Raw genomic sequence first — 20,513 nt, 5'->3', positions numbered from 1 at the left:
TCACATTTGTCTGCACAGACATCTTAGCCCCACAACTCCAACAATTAAGACCTGACGCCATCCCCCCCTCCTTTCCCAGTGATCTGGGGAAGCAAAGGCAGTGGTTCAGGATGTGTTTGTCAAGTCAATGAGCCCAAGACAGCCTTTGGGCCAGCAGACCTTTCAGCCCCGGGAAAATGCGATAAATGGTGTTTTGAAACATGACAGCAGCCCCAGCCTTGATATTTATGACCCTGCTTCTTGCCTTCCTGGGGAGTGGTGCTCTCTGCTGTTCAATTTGTAGTCCTCCGGTGCAGCCCCAGACTGATGAGGGGATTGCAAATGGGCTGTCTGCTAAGAGCGCCACCGGAGGCGGTGTGATCCTTGGCCCTGGGGTCAGACACGGGCCCTTCTCACCCAGGGAGGGGCCCAATGGACCTCAGAAGCTCCCCTTCCTCCATCTCACAGAAGTAGGCCTCCTGAACATGGCCCCTCGCTCCCCATGAGCTCCTGTCCGGCAGGCAAGCCTGCCAGAGAGCCAGGTTCCACGGAGGGAGACAGGAGGGCCTGAGAAACACTCAGGGCGGGTTGTGCATCCCTGAGGCCTTCCTACCTTTCTAGGTCTGGGAGGAAAACACCTGAGTGGAAAAGGGGGGTGATTTTATACTCACAAGCCCTCTTGCTTCTGGAAAATAGTTGTTTTAATAAAATAAAGACAATCCAGTATTCCCATTAGTTTCCAGTAAGTGACCCTATTAGCCCTTTGAAAAGGTGAGTCTCATGAGTTCGTGGGCAGCTTGTGAGCAAGTCGTGGTTTCCAGATCACTGCTCGCAGGCTCCTAGGTGCTCTCATTTTTGTAGAGCGCGTCCTTGGACAATCCAAAGCCAAAGTCCCACAGGCCGTGGAGCAGTTCAGGGTGTGCAACTCTGAGGGCCAGCAGCCCCTTCCTCGGGGGAGGCTTCTCTGCGCCCCAGGGACTGTGTCAGCCTGCATTTGCGGGGTGCTGCTGCCTCTCAGGACACACGCCGCTGGGCCAGACCTCCGCCATCTCTTTCTTCCTACCCTTCTGCAGACCAGCAGAATATTCTCCCCTTCTCATCGCCGACCAGGAGTTTGGTCTGGTTTCTTGGGAAGAGAAGGAATAGGTAGGAGTGTTAGAGCCAAGCCTGTGAGTTCCACTTATCCCAGCCATCCCTCAAGAGACTAAGACGTGGGGGGTTCAGTCCAGGACCCCACGGGACATGCACCTGGCCTCCACCTGAAGCAGGGGTGGGTGCGCTGGGAGAACAGGAGAATGTTTTGACTGTGGGGGAGGGGGACTTTTGGACTATGTGAGTTGTAGCCTCCCTCGTGACTTTGGGGGGACACTCCATGATGTCCAGGCTCCAAGAGGCAGGGTGAAGCCCAGACTTTTCTCTCCAGCATCTCCACGTGTGCCTGTTATCCTGTGAAGACACAGCTGGACCCCCCAAACAAACAAATGGCAAGTTTTCCAGCAAAGAGTTAGTTGCTCTGCACTCTCCGTCCCTTTGCCCATGGTCTCCCCTGGCCCACCTCACTTCAGTCTGGCTTCTAGAGCTGAGTGCTTCCCACCACCATGGACCCCAAGCCACCCACTCCAGGGCAGTGAGGGAAGAAGGAAGCAGCTCACAAAGGCCCATGGCCTCCTGAGGCTACACTTCCTGCTGTGTGGGACGGATTAATGACAGTAAACACCCCTTACTGCCATGGGGTAACTGGCAAGAATAAAATAATGTCTATCAAGGGTAGTGTCTGACACTTGGCCATTCTACATTGGCTTGGAGCTTTAAAAGGGCATTTTCTTTTTTCAATGATGTAGGATCATCCCCACACCAAATGTTATAATCGGTAGTGGGCCTCAGGAAAAAAGTCCCTCTACGGCATGAAACTACAAAGCCATATATTTTACCTTTATGGTTTCTTTATGAGTTCACGGATATTTGAGAGAGAGAGAGCAAGAACATGTGTGTGTTTAAAAAAATGTCCTAGGGCCCTACCCGGGCACCCCGTTTGCCTCTTGTGCCTTGTGGGCCCTCCCAGATTCCTGGGGTACTGAGGCCACCTCCCAGGGCCTGGGGACCCGAGCCTAGAGCCAAGGGGCTTTTCTGGCGCCCCCTGCTGGAGGCCTGAAGAAGCCAGGCCTTGGTTACCTGGACACCGCCAGAGCTGTCACCGCAGGGCTGGTCTTGCTGGGCTTCCCGGTCAAGGCAAGGCTGACATCCAGCTCTCGACACAGCGCAAGATTCTTCTCCCACCTGTGACCTGTGGGGATCACGGCAAGAGGGTCGCCCGAAACCCTGAGTGGCCTCACACACAGGCACGTGTGCATCCACACACGGGGCCACAAACACATACACACGTATTTATATTTGTGGTCAGCAACTTGTTAAATTGAGGGGGAAAATATATTTAATCTTGGCCTGTGCTGTTGCAAAAAGGGCCGTCCCAATTTAATTTGCAGCCTGTGATAGTTACATGTGCTGACGGGCCGCGGTATCCATTGTGTACCAAATTGGATTTGTGTATTATTGCTTTCTAAATTGCATGCCTAGTTCAGCAAAATTGTTCATCAGTGTTTACTGGCTTTATGCTTAATAAGACGCCCCACAATACCTTGCTACCAGGATGTAATGCAGCCCGTAATTGCCTAGTAAAAATAAATTACATAAAGTCGGCATTATCAACTTATCTAAATCCTCTCACGCCACAGCCAATAATTAAATGCTGAGAACGTTTTTTCAAAAAATATAACTCGATGATTGTTACTTCACTCATTTTCATGACTGCATTTGGGGACAGACAGTAATTCCTTCAGCATGGAGGGGTGAGGCAGAGAGACATCAGCTGCGTCCATCCCCGCGAGGCCCCTCAGAGGCCGGGTGGGAAGATGCTGCTGCCGCTGCCCCAGCTGGGCCAAGGGGGCCGCTTCCCAGGCCCTGGGAAATGCATGTGCCTTTTGTGTTTGTGCAGAAGTCCAGACAACAAGCCCTCCTCTAGCACTTTTTATGTACCAGATTCAGTCAAAATCTACGGGGTGATTCCTAAAATGAATTGTGTTCCCCGGGGTTGGTCCTGGCTTCAAATGACAAATAAATGAATTCCAGGAAGAAATCAGATTACATCTGGACACAAATGCAGCATCCTTAATGTCTTCAAAGATCCCCTCTCTTGCCCCTTACAGCATCTAAGGGATGCAGCGACATCCACATCAACAGGACACGTGTGCCGATATCTGTGCACACCCAGAACTGTCACTTTCCAGCAAAACTGTGTCAAGCGATGTTTTGAGAACAGCAAGACTTCTACTGGCTTACGTTTGTAAGCCTGCATGTGGACGTTCTAGCTCCATACGGTGGCTCGCCTGGTTTTCAACAATGTGTCAGTGCCCTCATGTCGTTTCACCTGAATCCTCCCTGGAACTGTGATCACAGCCCTGGCACATAATTCTATTTGACAGCGGTGACCTCAGGCAGGGCAGGACAAATGGCAGGGAAAGATGTGGTTCTGGGCCTGGGTGGCTGGGGGGGGGGGGTGGGTCTTGGCAGCCTGAAACTGTCTTGTGAGCTCCCTGATGTCATCAGCTGGTATACGAGTCAGGAAGGCTCTTACAACCATGTGAAAATTGCAAGGATGACCTGCATTTTGTTGAGTAGATTCTTGTCTATGTCCTATTATTTTTCTGCTCTCATTTTTCTCATTCTCTATTATTTTTCTACTCCCTACGAGGGTGTAGGAGCATCTCCAGCTGATGGGGCGGGGGAAACTGAGGGACAGAGAAGCTACTGGGGACAGAGCCAGGTCCAGAGCCTTGTCTCCTACTTTTTATCCCACTTCCCATTGCTCTGGACCCCATTCCCAATGAGCACGATCTCAGCACAACTGCTGATCCTGAGTAGACATCCATGAATATGCTGGCACTTCAAGAACCAGTAGAAAGTCTCTGAGGTGCCCTTTGTTCATCTGTCCTTCCATTTACCTGCATTCTGTTCAGGCATCCATTTATCTACCTTTTCCTCACTGGGCCTCCATAGCTCCAGAAATGTGCAGTGGTGCCCGAGCCTGAACTAGCATGCCTTTGGGCAGGTGTACTACGCACTTGTTCACAGGCAGAGAATAAGGATCCTGTGCTAGCTCTCTTCCATGTGCGTGGCAGTGGGGAGGACATTTGGCCCCTGCTCTCCAAGGAAGTGCTGTTAGTTTCTTAAAATGCACCAGCACCACACATCTTCCTTTTTAAGCTGAGATGGGCTGATTCCTTATAGTCCCAAAGGGCCCTTGAGACACTAGGCTTTAGCCACTGAGCCACCCAGGCGCCCCCCCCTTGAGACACTAGGAACAATGAAGTGAATGTGGTTGTAGATCCTTGTGAGGTCGCTGGTCTGGGCAGCCCAGATTATTGACAAGTGTTCCCGGATGGCCTTACTTTGAAGGAAAGGATTCCCAGTGCAGAGCCTGGGACCTAGTAAGGGCTGATCAGATGTCTGTGTATGCTTGTGTGAAGAAAAAAACCATAAATGGATGACTAAAGGTTCAGGAAGGTGTGGAGTACATTCCAGAAATGAACTAACTGAAAATACCTACTCTTTTCAGAAGACAGCCCTCAGAACTCTGGAAAATTCTCTCCCATGAAAGATCATGGGTCCTGGGATGCAAAGCTAACCAGAGGGACTCAGGATGACAGGAGAATCCCTTCATGGTAACATGTTTCCTTTCGTCATGGACACCGAGAAAGATGTCTCAGTTCTGTGCCAAAATCTTCAATGAATACAGAGCTGAGAAAGGTTTGCTGCATTGGAGGAGCTGATGGTGGGGGCCATGGGGACAGCTGGGGTAGAAGAGAAGGAGGTGATGACTTCGATGGTGACCTTTGTGCCTGTGGTCAGGGGGTGGTTTTGTCGTTGGTGATGTGTGGCAGGATTTGTGGTCGAGGTTAGTCTGGCGGTGTGAAGTTAGTCTGAGGTTGGTTGAGTCTGAACAGTAGTAGTCATATAACTTTGGGCAAGTTACTAAGCCTCTCTGTGCTTCAATTTCCTTATCCTACACAGGGGTGTCATACAAAATTGACCTTACATGATTGCTGTGACAAATAAGAGAATGTGTGGCAAGTGTGCACCATGGTAAGCCTGGCCAGTCCTCTCCCTCCGAGTTCTGTAACGGCGGCCAGGCTGGTGGTGGTACCAAGTGGCCATGATAGCAAGAGAGAGAGCAGATTCCCCTACCTCAGTCCCATCTGCCACAACCCAAAGAGGGCTCCAGAAAAGTTGTTCTCTTACTTCGGTGCACACCCCACTTACCTGGGGACCTGTTGGATAAGGAAATCTAACAACCCCCTATCGTTTTCTGGAGTTTAAGGTGGATCTACATTTTTAATAAGGCTTCTGGGTGATATTGATGCAGAGGGCACCAAGACCCAATTTGAAGGGCTTGCTATGGGGTTGGGTGGGTTGAGCCACGATCCACAGGGCACGCTAGGGCACTATGGAACCACTTCCTCTCCCTAGGCATATGGCAAGGCCCATCCCTGTCCCCTTCTTGCTCCTGTCTGTAGCCTGGCTGTCTAGGCAAGTAGATATTTGGACCCAGGCCCTGGACTGGAAAGTTTGGGATTGAAGGGTCATCCAGGCAGATGGAGAACATCTAACCGAGCTCTGCAAGGTATGTCCCCTACTCTCCCCGCTCTGAAGCTCACAGGCTCCTGACAGTCACCATCTCCACTGTTCTCATGTCTGAGGAGCAGCGCAGAGCTCACTGGTCCCTGCATGATGGGACCAGGATGCAACAGGACTTCTCCATGATGCTTCACATCCCACCAGCAGCTTGCAATTAATGGCTCTGTCCCCCCAACCTGGCAACATCCAGAGAGACTCAGTGGCTTCCCTGGGCTTGTAGGCCTGACTGGAGCTACAGGATGGGAGAGAGAGGATAGGGAAGACTGAGCAAGGCAAGCATGCCCCACGCCCTCAGCCAGGCATGTACCTCTAGGGCTTGGAGGTGGAGTTGAGGGCTCCTCTGGGGCTGCCAGTCCTGGAACAGATGTCTTCATGTCCTCGGTCCTCCAAATCTGCCCAGAAAAGAGACAAAAAGAACATCTTTCTGGCTGGAGAAACGATCCTGTCTGCAGGTGTGTGCCTCTCATCCAAGGGACTCTGAGGGAGTCTCTGAGGGAAGGGGCAGGAGCATGGCCCCTTTCACCTCCAGGACTAATATATTCTTTGGGAGAAATTACTTAGGCTTCAGCCGAGCACAGCTGCCGCTTGGTGGGTTAACTCTGCACTCTTGTGACAGGACCTCTGCCCTCGACCTCAGCTGTAGGGATGAGACTCAGAAGCAAGCTGGTTGCCATTTTACTCAGCTAATGCCCTCTCATCCCACGGCCGCCATCCCTGAAGGCCTCTCTCACCACTCAGCAGCTAGGCCTCCCCATCCTCTGTGTCTGGCTCTTAGTCCCAAGCCCTCCTGTGAGTGTCCTCAGGCTGACCACGTAGGGCTTCTCACTAGCTAAGTCTGGAAGTTCTGTAGCCAAAGGACAAGGACAAGCCTCCTTTAATGCTTCTGTGAGTTCCACACTAGGCCTAACACTGCCCCGGGCCATCCCAGGAGCTCCATGACCATCCTGGATGAATGAGGGCCGAGTGTACGGAAGACCCCCACTCACGACTTGGGGTCCTGTGGAAGAAATGCACCTGCTGCTCAGACAGCCCGGGCTCCTCTGACTGACCCACAGCGTGGATCACGCCCCACCATGCCCAGGCCTTGCTGGCCTCCTCATGTTCTGGCTAGCCCAGGACACTCTGCTCTCTGCAGAGACCATGTACCCCTGAGAGCCCACAGAGAGGGCTTCTTGAGGGGCCTTCCTCAGTTTTGTCTCTTGCTGGCACACACAGGAAGCTTTCATAACCATTTGTAGAATTCAGTGGGCCTTTTCTTGAATACCTTGTGGCATTCAGTTGACATTTCATTTCATAAACTATGGAATTCAATTGACAGTTTCTTGAGGAAGCCTCTGAATTATTCTTTATATTTACTTATTCCTTCATCTTTCCTGTCAGTCTCAGAAAAATTACCTTGTTCTTCCTGTGCTAATCCTCACACCTCAGTGTTTCTGTTTCCTTCTCTTCCTGGTTTCTTGGGGCTCTCCCTCGCCATGGCCTGCCTCAGAGGATCCATGACACTCTTTGATTATCCTGGTCATAGCATGGGCTGCATACAGGTATTTTCTGTTTGTCTTCTAGGATCTGAGCATCTTGAAGGTAAGGGCCTATTACCATTGATTTGTGTGTCCCCTAAGGCTTGTATGACGATTTTGGCATAGAGCCAGAATTAGCGGATGGATACACGGATAGATGAACAGACATGTGGGTGGATAGATGGATTCATGGGTAAATGGATGTATATATAGAAGGAAAGATCATTGGATAGAGACATAAGAACAAAGGAAGGAAGGGAGGGATGGAGGCGGGGGAGAGAGGGAGGAAGGAAGGAAGGAAAGAAAGAAAGAAGAAATGGCAGAGAGATAAATAGTTGGATAGGTAGGTAGTTGTATTATTGGACAGATGGATAGGTAAATGGAGGAATGGATGGGTAGATGGAAAGATGGATGGAGGGTGGATGGATGGATGAATAGGTATAGACATAAACAGCTGGATGGACTAGTGGGTGAAGAATAGAATTAGTGGGTGGATGGATGGCCAAGTGTGTGAATGGATGGCCCAAATATTTCTTTTCAGCACTGGGCTATGTTCTTGAGCATTTGACCATTCAGCTCTCACGTCTTGTGATATTAAGTGTTTCATTACATAAGTATATGTGTATATAAAATTCTATATATGTGAATTTATTTATTTACTTTTTGCTAGGAGTGGGCCTTGCCCTTGTCCTCACTTGCTATGGAGACCTGGTCTGGCATGCCTCGTGGTTTCAAATGCAGCCTATACATTTAGGAGGAAGTGAGCAAAACAGAGAAGAACACTTTCTTGTACCATGCTTTCATTCTGCCCAAGACACACCTACCCGAACCATGCCGTCTTGACTCCCAGTGATGATGACATGGTTTGTGTCCCATGCTGGCCCCTCCAGCACGCAGCAGCAGGTTATGGCTCCTTCAGGGCCCCAGGCAGTGGTGATGCTGGCCAAGGGGTGTCCATTGACATTCCATAGAGACAAGTGGGCTCCCGCACAGGAGACAATGGTGCCCTGCAACCGTGAGAGTTGGCTTTACTCCATGCTGGGGTCACTGCCTGCCCAGCTGCCCCTTGCTCTGCCAGAGTTTATACACCGAAGCACTGTTATCCTGTTCTCTTCTGAAGACTAACTGATGTAATCCAAGACCTTCTAAGACACCCACTTCTTCCCAGATGGCTCTTAGGTCTGCTGCGTTTTCACACACTGCAAATTCCTAGTGATTTTCCTATTGCAATCACATGTTTGGATACTGCTTTCCTTGACACAAGCTGGCTGGCTCACCCTCTGGGCTCCTCCCACAGCACTCTCACTGACCATACACTGGCATAGAAGACCTAGCTTGGAGACTGCCCCTGGCTCTGGACATGGGACCTATACCTGGCTGGCCAGCCCTGTATCCATGAAGAAAATCAACATATCACTGGTGGAGGGTGAGGAAAGAGGTTTGGAGGATTGTATATGGATCATAAAATTGGACAGTGTCCCTCTGAAGGGAATTTCTGAGGAAAAATGTCCCCATTTAATCTCCTGTAATGTTCATGCTGAGAGTTTTCTTCTTAAGTCCTTGTCTATGTTACAGCCAATGATGTGGTGGTCACTGTTACTGAAACCTCATAAACCAGCTGGAGCCATGCCTTTGAGCCTTTCCCTAACCACCAAAGGGATGTAGGGAACTCAGTGTCCCTCCATAGCTCCCTGGACTGGGGTCCATCATGTCCTTTCCTGAATTTTTTGATATAGAGTCTGCTTGAGGCCAATGACCATGTCTGATATATCTCTGTCCAGTACCCAGCACCGGGCCCAGCAGGACAACTTGAAGTCAACAAGTTGTTGTCCTGATGTTAAGTCTTCTCTGAGGACTGAAGACATTTATTTATTTACACTCTCTCAGATCAGGGTTTGGTTCCCTTCCTTATACATCCCCAACTCATCCATTCACTCATTATCCACCCATCTATCCATTCACACACCCACTCTCCATCTGCCCATCTACATATCTGCCCACTAATTCACCCAACATCCATCCACTCACATACCTATTTATCCATCCATCCATCCATCCTCTATCTGCCCATGCAACATTCATCCTGGATCAGGCCTACATGGAGATCACTTTTGACTAAAATTGGTACCAGGAGCCTTCTTGATCATCTCCCCCTCCTTCTATTATCCCCTCGCTCATTCTGTCCATGCACTGATCTGGGTGTTTCTGTGAGTAGATGCAGAGGCTTTGAATCCTTTGGGAAGCCCATGCCCTAAAATGGGGATACCAGCCTGTGAGAAACTCCACACTGAGGTTTAGATAAATATTTCTCTCTCTCTCTTCTGTCTGTCTCTCTCTCACACACACACATGTTCCTGACAGGCTTATCTACGGCAGCCAGCTCGGAGGGACAAAGCAGAAGCACTTCCTGCTACAGAGACCAGAAGCACCTGCTGAATTAACACTGGTTTGCAGTCATTGAGCTGAATTAGTCAAGCTGAGCAGATCTCTTACCAAAGCCAACTTCATGCCTGTGCCAGAACAGACACTTCCCACCACCCCCACCACCCACAACCCCCACCCCCCTGAGGGAGAAAAATAAAAAAGGAAAAAAAAATCTAGCCCGAGATGCTGCACATGTTGAGGGCTCCACTTTGCCTGAGTAAAGAATACTCCACACATCCGGGAGCCTCTCCACATTCTTGGGGGGTCAGCCTCTCTTTGTCCCCGGGTTTTCTCTTGGGGCACTACACCACGCTGCGAGGCAGGCTCCTGGACATCGAGAAGGGCAGGGCCATACCGAGACATCACTGATGGCGAGAGCAGAGATGCCCTCTCGGTGGGTGGGCAGGCAGGCCACGTGGGTGAGGTGGTCCAGGTCCCACAGGATGCAGGTGCAGTCTTGGGAGCCACTGACCAGGAGGCTGAAGGTGACCGACGCTGCCAGGCATGTGACAGCCTGGGTGTGTCCATACAAGGCCTGGGGACAAGAGGCAGACCCACAGGTTACAAAAGGGACCTTCAATCCAGCTACTTGTGGAATTATCCAGCCCTCCCTTTCACTGTTGGGTTCCAGAGGAGGAAACAGAGATTCAGGATGATTCTGTGATTCCAAGGTCTGTGGTTTGTGTGCTCCTGCCTGTGTGAGTGTGCATGTGCATGTGTCCATGCTGGCCTCTCAGCTCAGTCCCATTCATCTCTGGGAGCTGAGGCCCAGCCAGGATCTGCAGTCCTTTTGTCATAAGTGAAACACAGGCCAGTAGCAGCCTCTTGCTGTGTGCTCACCTGCACTTGTCTTGCATCTGGTCAGTCATATGAAAGGACACTGATTTGCAAAATGTGGCCTTCCAACCAGGTGCATGTTCCCAGATGTTAGAAATACAAATTCTTGGGCCCTATCTAAGACCTACTGAATCACAAACTCTGGGGTTGGGGCCCCAAAACATGGGTTCTCAGAAGTCTTCCAGGAAATGTTCTTGCATGCTCAAGTTTGAGCATCGCACCAAGGGAGCCTCAGAAACAAATATGCGTCTGCCTGCTAAAACGGGAAGAAGGCAGGGAGGTCAGGTCACAGTGAAAAAACATGTGACTTTTCATGTGTGATGGGTCTGGGTTCATAGCCCGTCTGGCCACTTGGCAACTTGGTCCTGGCCCTCAGGTTGGCCTGTGCTGCTTCTGGCCGGGCTTGTAGACGCTCACGTATCCAGATAAGGCCAGAGCCCTTGCTCCCCGGGGATGCATGGCAGAGGGGCTGGGGTGACCCGACGCCCCCAGGCCCACTGCTGCTGGCAACAGTGTGGTTTCCATCACAACCGTCCCAGAAGCTGCCAGGTAAGCCTGATCTGAGAGCTCCTGCGTGCTCCTGTGCTGCCGTCCCCTGGAATTAGTCAGAGAAGTGCAGAGGTGGCATTCTGAAAGGTGATTACCCTGGCTTACCTAGCGGTAAACCTCCGCCCTCAGGACAGATGACTGCTCGCTCATTTGAGTCAATGAGGCTGAGCTTCATTATTCAAAGCTGTCACTTTGCCTGGTCACTGCAATTAAAAGTTCTGCCAAGGATCCCTGTTTGTTTCTAATAGGTCCTAATGTGGCACTAAGCAGCTTGTGCTGGCAAGGTTCTGGTTGTGACCCACAGAAGAGGGACTGGGTCATCTTAGGAAACTGGAAGCTATCTAAATGAAGAGAAAAGCAGAGGCTTTGCCCGGAGCTCTGATGACTAATTTCTGACCGCAGGGCACATGGTGACTCCAAAGCTTGTAAGCCAGGGGGATTCTGGAGTCAGGGCAGGGGATTCAGAAGGAGAAGCTCTGAGCCCAAGGGCCCACGTGCGTGCTGTCCATTAATGGAGCCAAGTCTGCTGCTTTCTGAGGGGAGGCACCAGAGAGTGAGGGGGACCAGCCTGCGTGCAGACACGGCCCACCCACGTCAGGCTTACTGTCTCCCACTGTCAGGCACTCAGCAACCCCTGTTGGGAAAGGCTGGGGAAATCGGCGAAGCAGATTTAAATGTGTTCCCTACTGGCTCTTTTGTTTTCTCAGAAAACAGTAGTCCCCCTTATCCATGGGGGATAGGCTCCAAGACCCTCAGCAGATACCTGAAACTGGATAGTACTGATCCCTATGTCTGCTGTGTTTTTGTTTTCTTATACATACATACCTATGAAAAAATTTAACTTATGGATTAGGCACAGTAACAGATGAAGAGCAATAACTAATAATAAAATCGGATAGTTAAAACAATATACTGTAATAAAAGTTATGCAAATATGGCCTCTCTCTCTCGAAAAATCTTATCAGACTCTGTACTCCTCCTTCCTGTGATGATGTGAGTTGATAAGATGACATGAGGGGAATGACATAGGCACCATGACACGGTGTTACCCTACTACTAACCTCCTAACAATGAGTCAGAAGGAGGAGCATCTGCTTCCAGGTCACAGCTGACCGGCAGGTAACAGAGACCACAGGAAGTGAAACCAGAATAAAGGGGCGGGGTGGGGAGGGGACTACAGCTGTACCTGTCTCCACGGCCAATTAAAATAACTGCACAATATCATCATACCTAACTAAAGTAGCACAAAATAAATAAAATAAAAGCCTTGAGAAATAATCACTCATGCTGGACACCTGTGGCAAGACGGGCACGTGGAGTCGTCGGTGGCACTGAAAAGCTATGGGACCACTGGAGATAAAGCACTATGTCCCTGCTTGGTAATTCTACTTCTTGAAATTTATTTTAAGGAAACAATTAATCAGAAGCAAACAGCAATCTGTATAAGTTGTTTTCCACAGCACTCTTTAAAATAGTTAAAATGTGGGAGTAATGTAATTGTCTAGTTTCAGAAGAAATGGTTTATTAAACTGTGGTGCGTTAGACATAACAAAACAACTGAGATGTAATTTTATGGAAATGGAATAATATGGAACAATTGAAATGTAAATTACAGAGACTGTGGAAAAGCAGAACCAATTGGATAGGCTGGGCAAAGATGGAATAAACATATCTACACAATGATCAGAATGGTATAAATATGTATATCTGGGGAGGGCAGGAGCAACAATGAAAACTTTTATAGGGATTAGAGAGAACTGCTTGACTTTGAAGTGAATTTGAAATTTGTCTTGAATGTTGTAGAATCTTTAAAAAAAACTTAAAAAACAGTTTATGAAATTATTTAATGATGGTTTTGTCAACAAGTCAGGGACAGATCCCCTCACTGAGCAGCTGGGGCTCTTGGGGGATCCCCAAGGCCATGTCAGCCCCTACAGGTAAATGAGAAAGAGTTCTTTTTCACCTAGGAGATAAGAGCGGGTGGGATTCCCCATCCCTTTCCCTCTTGATTTATAACTAGGAGGGGATGATGACTGACATTTTTATGCTGTTGATACCGGGGCTTTTACAGTTCATCTTCATTTCTAAAAGGGACCTCGGAGCAGCAGGGGGAGGCCCCTTCCCTGACTTGCCATGGACAGTTCTGCCCTCAGGCTGGATCTCTGGCTGTCCCCACAGTGGTGCCTTGGCCAGGGGAATGCTCCACAGAGGAATGCACAGGCTCTTTATTCAGATCTGGAATTAGGACCCAGCCCCCTGACTGCAATTCATGGAAAGAGCTGGGAAACCCAAAATGCTATGAAAACATGAAAAAGCAGGGCGCTCTGAGGTTGGCTTTGGAGGACCACCTTGGAGAGTCTGGTGAAGGCAGCCTGCACTTGGCCCACACTGCTGCCCCCCGCAACCCCTCCAGCAGGTGCCACTGCTCCTGCAGGGTTCATCAGGCCCTTCAACACTGACTTCCTTCTCTTCACGTTCACTGAGAGCCCACTGTGCACGGGCCATGTGCTGGGCAGGGCTGCAAAAGCATCCAGAGGAACCCACGTCCAGCTCCTGCGAAACATGGTTACTTTAGGAAATCTGGCCCATGGTGAGTTTTGTATGATTCTTTTGGGTTTCTCGTTATCTAGGGTCTCTATGGCTAACTACAAGACAGATAGAAACATAAGTTGCCTTTTAGAGTTGAGGATACCTAGTGGTACTCTCAGTCAAGTCCAAGGGTGCACAGGCAGGAAGCGTGGGTTTCAAGTTAGATCCACCGAGATTAAAGTGCAAACTCGCTCTCTCTGAGCTTCAGTGTCCTCCTGAGAAAGTGGGCATAACTGTGTGTGCTTTACAGGAGTAAGATGAATGTATGGGGTCATTAAGTAAACAGTAAGGGCACTCGGCTTGTTATTAGAGCAGCGGTCGTTCCAGAAGCAGGACCAGAAGGAGTCCACTCTTCCCTGCTTCTGCTCTCTTCCTGCACAACCATTTCTGTTCTGAAACAGCCTCTCCATTCCTGCCTCTAGGATGAGTCCCTTAACTTCCTTGCACCTGCTTTTTTTTTCCCCCCAGCAGTGAAGTCTGGATGATAACAGTACCTATTTTACAGGGCTATTGAGAAGGCAAAACGAGGCTGTGGGCATAAGCATGTCCCTGGCACATGGTCAAAAACGTTCTCTAGCGCAAGGAATCTGGTTTCCCTGGCTCTGAAGTGGCATCTCTCCATGGGGGCACCTACCCTGAGAACTTGTCAAATCCCCCACGGGCATGAAACCGTGGCCCTCTCGTGGCATAGAGCCTTGTGACACCCTCCAGGGCCTCACTGTGTTCTCTGCTCCTGAGCGAGGCGGGGCTCTCAGTGCTCAGGGAGTTGGGCCACACCAGACCATGCACTCGCCCCCAGCACCCTGGCACCATCCCCGCCTGAGGCACCATACCTTCCTGAGGTGCAGGCTTCTTGGGCGGCCTTTGGCTATGCTGAGCTCCCACACACACACCACGGCGCTGGCCCCAGAGGTGATGATCATGGTGGGGGCCGGGCACACGGTACACAGACAGCGGCCCCAGGCAGCCAGGTTCTCGAACGTCATTAGGATCTAGAAGATACAAGTGGGATGAGCACTGGTGCCCTGGCCAGCACAGGGCTGGGAGCCCAGACAGGGTGACAGAGGGACAAGGGCAGGTCTGGATACTGCTGCCCTGTCTGTGTGCCACGGCAACTGGGGGGCCTGTCACTTGTTCGGGAGGCTGGCTCTGGTGACAAAATCCAGGCAGTTCAAGCCTATCCCCAGGGAGCTCATACTCTAGGGAGTGGGGAGGCCAACGAGAGCCTGAGGCGATCAGGGATAGCTTTCAGGAGGGACTGACATCTAGGACTGGTTTCTGGCTGCCTCAGGAAGTGGTAGGGAAGTTTGGGGGTGGGGAGAGAGAGCTTGGTGGCCAGGGAGTTCATGCATGTGATCAGTGGGTGGGAATTAGGGAGGGAGGGGAGAGCGGGGAGGCAAGGAGCCTGGGAGGCTGCCAGGGCCACAGCACGAAGTGAGCTCACTGGGTGGGCTGAGGTAAGGGTGGAGGAAGACTAGCCAGATGGTTAGCTTCTGGCACCAGCTGAATGCCCAGTGACTGTCCTTTGACTGGGAGCCATGACTAGGGTCAGAGGAACCCTGACTTCCCACCCAGGCTGAGTGAGAGTCTGAGTGACCAGGTGGTGACAGAGACTGCTCTGAGGTGACAGTGTGCACTGAGAACTTGCAAGCTCCACTCCTCGGAACCCAGGCTGGAGGCTTGGCCCCGAGGGCCCTGAGCCCAGCCATACAACACTCTTCCCTCCCAGGCAGGGGGCACAGCCGCATGGAGGTGGTGGGGTGTGGGCAGCTGTGCCTGCTTTGGGCCGGCCTGCCTCCTGACCGCCTCTGCCCCAGCAGATGGAGGCCGAGACCCTGAGCCCGCGGCCGCGCCCCACGCCCGCCCACCTTGTTGGAGCCGTAGTTCCCCAGACAGCAGCTGAAGTCATCAAAGCCCCAGCTGAAGGTCCTGTTCCCGAGAGGAGGCAGCAGCACCTTGTTCCTCTCCACGGCCAGGATGCTCTTCTCGGTGGGGACGATGTGGCCAATGGCTCCTTTGGGGGATTCGGAGCCTAGAGAGAAAAGGTACATATCTACCCCCCAGTTAGTATGGTGGAGCTTACACACCAAAGGACAAGACCCGCTGTCACTGGGCCCGGAGAGGAGCTGTGGCAGGTGACCCAGCCTTGGCAAAGCACCAGCCTGGGCAGGCGCCGCTGGCTCGCCAGGGCACGTCACTTGAGGGCCTCACTCGTGTTAGACCCTGGTCCCAAGCTGGGTGCCCTGGGCCTCAGGTCATCCCCTGCTTTCACACATACATGAAGCTCGCATGTGGCCATGCAGGTCTTCAGTGTCTCTAAGGGCTGATGCCAGGGGAGCAGTGGCTGAGGCTGTCTGGGTGATGGCACAAAGCCACAGGAGCCTTGGGGGCTCTGCCCTTCCTGCCCCTCCCAGACACCTTATCTAGTGGGGCGGGGTGTGCCAAAGACCCTGTTCTTGGATTTGAAGGGAAAAAAAGACACATCACAAAACCCCAACAAACCCGACCTTATAGCCCTTATACAAGTCCAGAATGTTGCCCCGTGTAGTGCGAGTTCCCCAAAGCCGAGCAGCCTGCAGGTGGCGCAGACATCAGACCTCACACACACCGTGTCTCTAGGAAGCAGCCGGGCTGGAACTCCCACTGGGCCATCTGCCCAGGACAGATGATCCTGCCTAAGGGCTACAGGCCCACCCGGGGGGCTCAGGAGCAACTGTGACCACAAGTACCAAGAAGCAGAGGCTGCAACCCTCCCTCGGGGAATCTGGGAATTCCTTGCTTGGCTTTGGAGGTGAGGAGGGGTGTATGTGCACAGGAAAGAGAGAGAGGGGGAGAAAGAGGTATGTGTGTGTGTGTGTGTGTGTGTGTGTGTATGCATGTGTGCACGAAAGAGATACATGAAAGAGAGGAATGTGTGTCTCAGACTGATAGGTAAGTCTGTCAGGATCTAACAGAGGTGGTTCTGGACATTTCTGGAGCACACCTCCCCAGATCCCTTTTGTGACTAGAAACACAGCTATCTCAAGTCAGATCCCAAAATCCTGAAGGGTCTGTGCCCCTGAACCTCCAAAGGAACAACAGTCACTGAAGGGACAACTCTGGGGCAGGGCGCCAAATAAAGCAAGACCAGGTAGTCACCTTTGACCGTGACCTGGGAGGGCTTCAGTGCCTGCAGGTTGTAGAAGAAGGGCTGCGGGTGGCTGGGCAGGCTCCCAGGCAGGGCGACATCCTTTCCAGGTGAAGGCTTGCCCGCAGCAGTCCTGGCTGGGTGGGGTTTTGTAAAGAGCTGGAGAGACAGGGGACAGATGCAAACCACATAAGTCATTAAGGACAGACGGCCAGAGGTGGCAGCGGTGGTGTCCCCATGTAAGTCATGTGGCCGCTCTGCTCTGAGTGCTGCCTGAGCTGGGCTTGCTCCTGACTGAGATGAGCATGAACAGAACTCTCTGGATTAGCCCTCGAAGGGTGCAGGTGAGGGGCCTGGGGCTCAGAGAGGGGCAGCTCCTTTCTCAGCTCCTAGCGTTGGACTGGCGGAAAAAGCCCTCCTGGCTGCCAACTGTCATTTTTCCCACGCTGCCTGGGAGCAGGATGACCTCCCTGAGGATCCCTGGTCCCCGGCAGAGCTGCCTCTCCCATAATGGGCTCAGAATGACCCCCTTTCCTCTCTAGATCACATGTCTCTCTTCATTTGCTTGAGCTATTTCTCATATTTTTTTTTCTCCTTTCCCTTACAAACTCTCTGTAGGAGCATCCGTCTGGGCATCCATTCAAACATTCCAAAGAGCACAGGCAACCCCCATGAGTGGCCTTTTTTAATTTTCATTTCTCTTAGATCTCTGCTGTCAAATTGTCCCTAAGGCCAAACTTTTTGCATAACCAGGCGACACGTGACGTGCAAGGCCCTGCTGCTGGCAGAATCTTGCTGCTGCCACAGAGGGTAGCCGAGGCCACCTCACCACATTCCCCTCCCCAATGAGGCCGTGTTTTCCAGTCATCAGGCCCACGCTTCTGCTCCTCGATGGAAACATCCTCTGGGTGCCACAACGGAGGGGTGGGAGCTGACCCCAGCTGGGCACAGGGGCAGAGGCGAGGCTCAGCAAGCAGCTGGGGTTGGGGAGGGGGCTTCTCACAGCAGCCCAGGCTCAGTGACAGGCCTCAATCAGATACTGGTCTACCTAGTAAAGCTGGGTGAGTGATCAATGCAAGCAGAAATCAGAACGGGGACTTTAAACTGAGCATTAAATAAAGAACGTCCCTCCTGGCAAGCAGGATGACTAAAGCACCACAGGCCAGAGGCCCGTCACAGCCTCAGCACGCAGAGCCCATTGATTGCAAGTGCACGGTCCTTGAAGTATTTTAATCCTGCCTCTAGTTGGGACCACTACAAGAATTCTAATTCTGATAATTAGAAATATCTTTGTAAAAGCTCATAGGCTACATCACTAAATGAAATCAAAATCTAAAATTGTGTGCACTCTCTGAGCATATGGATGTGAAAATATCTTTTGCTTTTGGACAAGGACAATGACACAACTCAGGAAACAATTGGTTGGGGGAGACTACGATTTTGATTTAATTGCTTTATCTGGATTATTTCACTTCTTAAAAAAAAAAATGAAACCATTAGGCTACCCAAGCTTCTTTCCTGAAATTCCCTCCTTCCTACGAAGTGTTCCTTGGCCAAACCCACATTTTAGATGCACTGTTCATTCTCCAAGTCACCCTTAGGCACTTCTCACATTGCCCTCCCCTGGGAGCAGAGCAAACCTGCAGCATGGTATACAAGACCAGGCAGAAAAGACGTTACTAATTTTGCACTATAAGATGAGCCTTTCCAAGCCTCATGGTTACATGGGAAGGCTGCTGCCCAAGATGGCCCTGGAATTGGCTGGGCCTATGCACTCATTTCCTAGCATGGCTCCTGACCGCCCAGGCTGAGACCCCAGCCCATGGGGCCATGCTAGTAGCCCAGCTGGATATCCTTAGGAATAATACTTTTCCATGCTGAACTGAAGTTTGAGGGCCAACCAGGCTGGGATCAGCTAACTAAGCACTCCTCTTGCCCACTATTCACCAGGACATGCCCATGAACACACAGCCTCATATCACTACATGATTATCCTGATGTGGGATGGAGCCAGTGGAGCAAAAGGCCAATATGAGACCCCAGCAACTTCGCCAGGGGCCCTGGGAGATAGTCTCCCACTGCTGGTGACATGGCAGAGGCTGTGGGGCCAGCCAGGTGGGGGTGGAGCTCTACCTCTGGCATCTGCTGAAGTATAATTGTGGGCAAGTTATGTATTCAACCTCCCTGAGCCTCAGCTTCCTGATCTGTAAAAGAATAATCCCTATACCCAGAGCTTAGGAGGGGATTCAATGAGGGAATCATACTAGTAACTAACATTTGCAGAAGGCCTGTCATATTTCAGTCACTTTTGAGTACTTGATGTCTCCATTCGTTGGCTCTGCACAGTAACTGTGCAGCATAGACACCCATATAGACAATTAAATCCTATGGATTTACTATAGTGTCCATCACATATCCCACAGGGGAAGGTAGTCCTCACCATTATCATTAATGACATCATCATGTTCATCAACATCAGATGGTAACAGAGGAGTAATCCCTGATGTTGAGGGGTATAGGAAGACCATTTCCCCTCCCCAGGGCTCTCTTGGTCCTTTCCAGGAGAAAATGTCTTCAGTCACTCCCAAGCTCACAATGCACACACTCTTGAGAAAGCAAGACCCAGAATATAGATGATGTACCTGTTTGGGCACCTGTCCAAAGTTGCTGACAAACCCCAGGATGGTGCTCCTGATCAAGGGGTCACTGATGCTGCTGAGGTCCACTTTGTCACCATAGAAGTAGGGGTGGAAGGTATTAACAGATTCCACTGCAGCTGACCCCTGCTGCTTGTACCCAAAGATGAGGTCTATCCAGTGGTGGAGGTTGGCACTGACAAAATCACTTTCCAGAGCCTGGAACCAAAACCGAAAGAGCATGAAAAATGAAGGCCTCTCTTGGACTTGTGAGCCCTCTGCACAGATAAGGAGGGGGGCACATGCCTCAGGATGCTGTCTCTGCACAGGAAACGTGTGACATCTCACTGAGCTTGATGAGCACTAAGTGGGTGGACATGCGGGCAACCCAATGACCATCCCATTCCTGCCTCCAGCTAGTGGGAAAACAGATCTGACTGCTGCCATCACCCTAGCTCATTCACTCCATGCTATAATCATGAGGTTCAAAATATCTATGTCTTGTAGTGATATCTAAATGGAAGACTGAAAATAAAGTCTTGGGGTCCTATTGAGATCGATATAAGAAAAAGTGAGAGCTGATTCTGACCAGCAATGTCAGGAGGTTGAGATTAAGTGTCGCAGTTAAGAGAACATGCTGTCGAGCCAGCTGGACCCCAGCACTGCCATGATCATTCCTTAACACCTCTGTTCCTCAGTTCCTTCATCTTCATCTATGAAATGGGGACAGTAATTGTACCTTCTTTGTGGAATTATGTGAGGTTAGGTTTGTGTCCATGCCTGGTACACAGTGAACTCCATGTAATTAATGTTAGCTACAATGATTGCACTGTGCACTTTCTAGGTCCCAGGCACTGGCTTGGGGTTTGATGTGTATTGTCTCTTCCCACCGTACCATTTCTGTTTCCTTATTATCATTCACCTCCTTTATTTCTTCATGTGGACTTGAGTTACTGTCTTATTTTAGCATGAAGAACTCCCTTTAGTGTTTCTTATAGGGCAGGTGTGCTAATGATAAATTCTTTTAGTTTTATATGTCTCAGAGGGTCTTAATTTCTTCATTATCAAAGAATAGCTTTGCTGGCTATAAAATTCTTGGTTCATAGTCTTTCAGCACTTTGAATATTTCATACCACTGCCTTCTTACTTCTGTATTTTTTTTAA

The 20,513-nt window shown here is 50.7% G+C and overlaps 1 protein-coding gene across 3 annotated transcripts in view; it reads right to left on the bottom strand.

Annotated features, from left to right (window-relative positions):
• Positions 1-662: 662 nt before the first annotated feature.
• WDFY4 (WDFY family member 4) overlaps positions 663-20,513 on the bottom strand; it is a 279,441-nt gene continuing 259,590 nt past the window's right edge. For 2 of the 3 annotated variants that reach the window (XM_047702650.1, XM_047702651.1), the window contains exons 54-62: positions 19,356-19,568; positions 16,725-16,872; positions 15,455-15,639; positions 14,420-14,578; positions 9,967-10,146; positions 8,012-8,194; positions 5,978-6,062; positions 2,152-2,263; positions 663-1,105 (exon numbers count right to left, since the gene is read on the bottom strand). In XM_047702650.1, coding sequence (XP_047558606.1) covers positions 1,039-1,105; positions 2,152-2,263; positions 5,978-6,062; positions 8,012-8,194; positions 9,967-10,146; positions 14,420-14,578; positions 15,455-15,639; positions 16,725-16,872; positions 19,356-19,568 — 1,332 coding nt within the window. In that variant the 3' untranslated portion in view covers positions 663-1,038. The remainder of the gene's footprint in view (positions 1,106-2,151; positions 2,264-5,977; positions 6,063-8,011; positions 8,195-9,966; positions 10,147-14,419; positions 14,579-15,454; positions 15,640-16,724; positions 16,873-19,355; positions 19,569-20,513) is intronic. The other variant, XM_047702652.1, reaches the window with a different exon arrangement.

The sequence above is a fragment of the Lutra lutra genome, chromosome 14, assembly GCF_902655055.1.
Source record: "Lutra lutra chromosome 14, mLutLut1.2, whole genome shotgun sequence".
Lineage (NCBI taxonomy): Eukaryota > Metazoa > Chordata > Mammalia > Carnivora > Mustelidae > Lutra > Lutra lutra.
The sequence above is the reverse complement of the archived record's forward strand: the minus strand, read 5'-3'. Positions and strand labels throughout refer to the sequence as shown.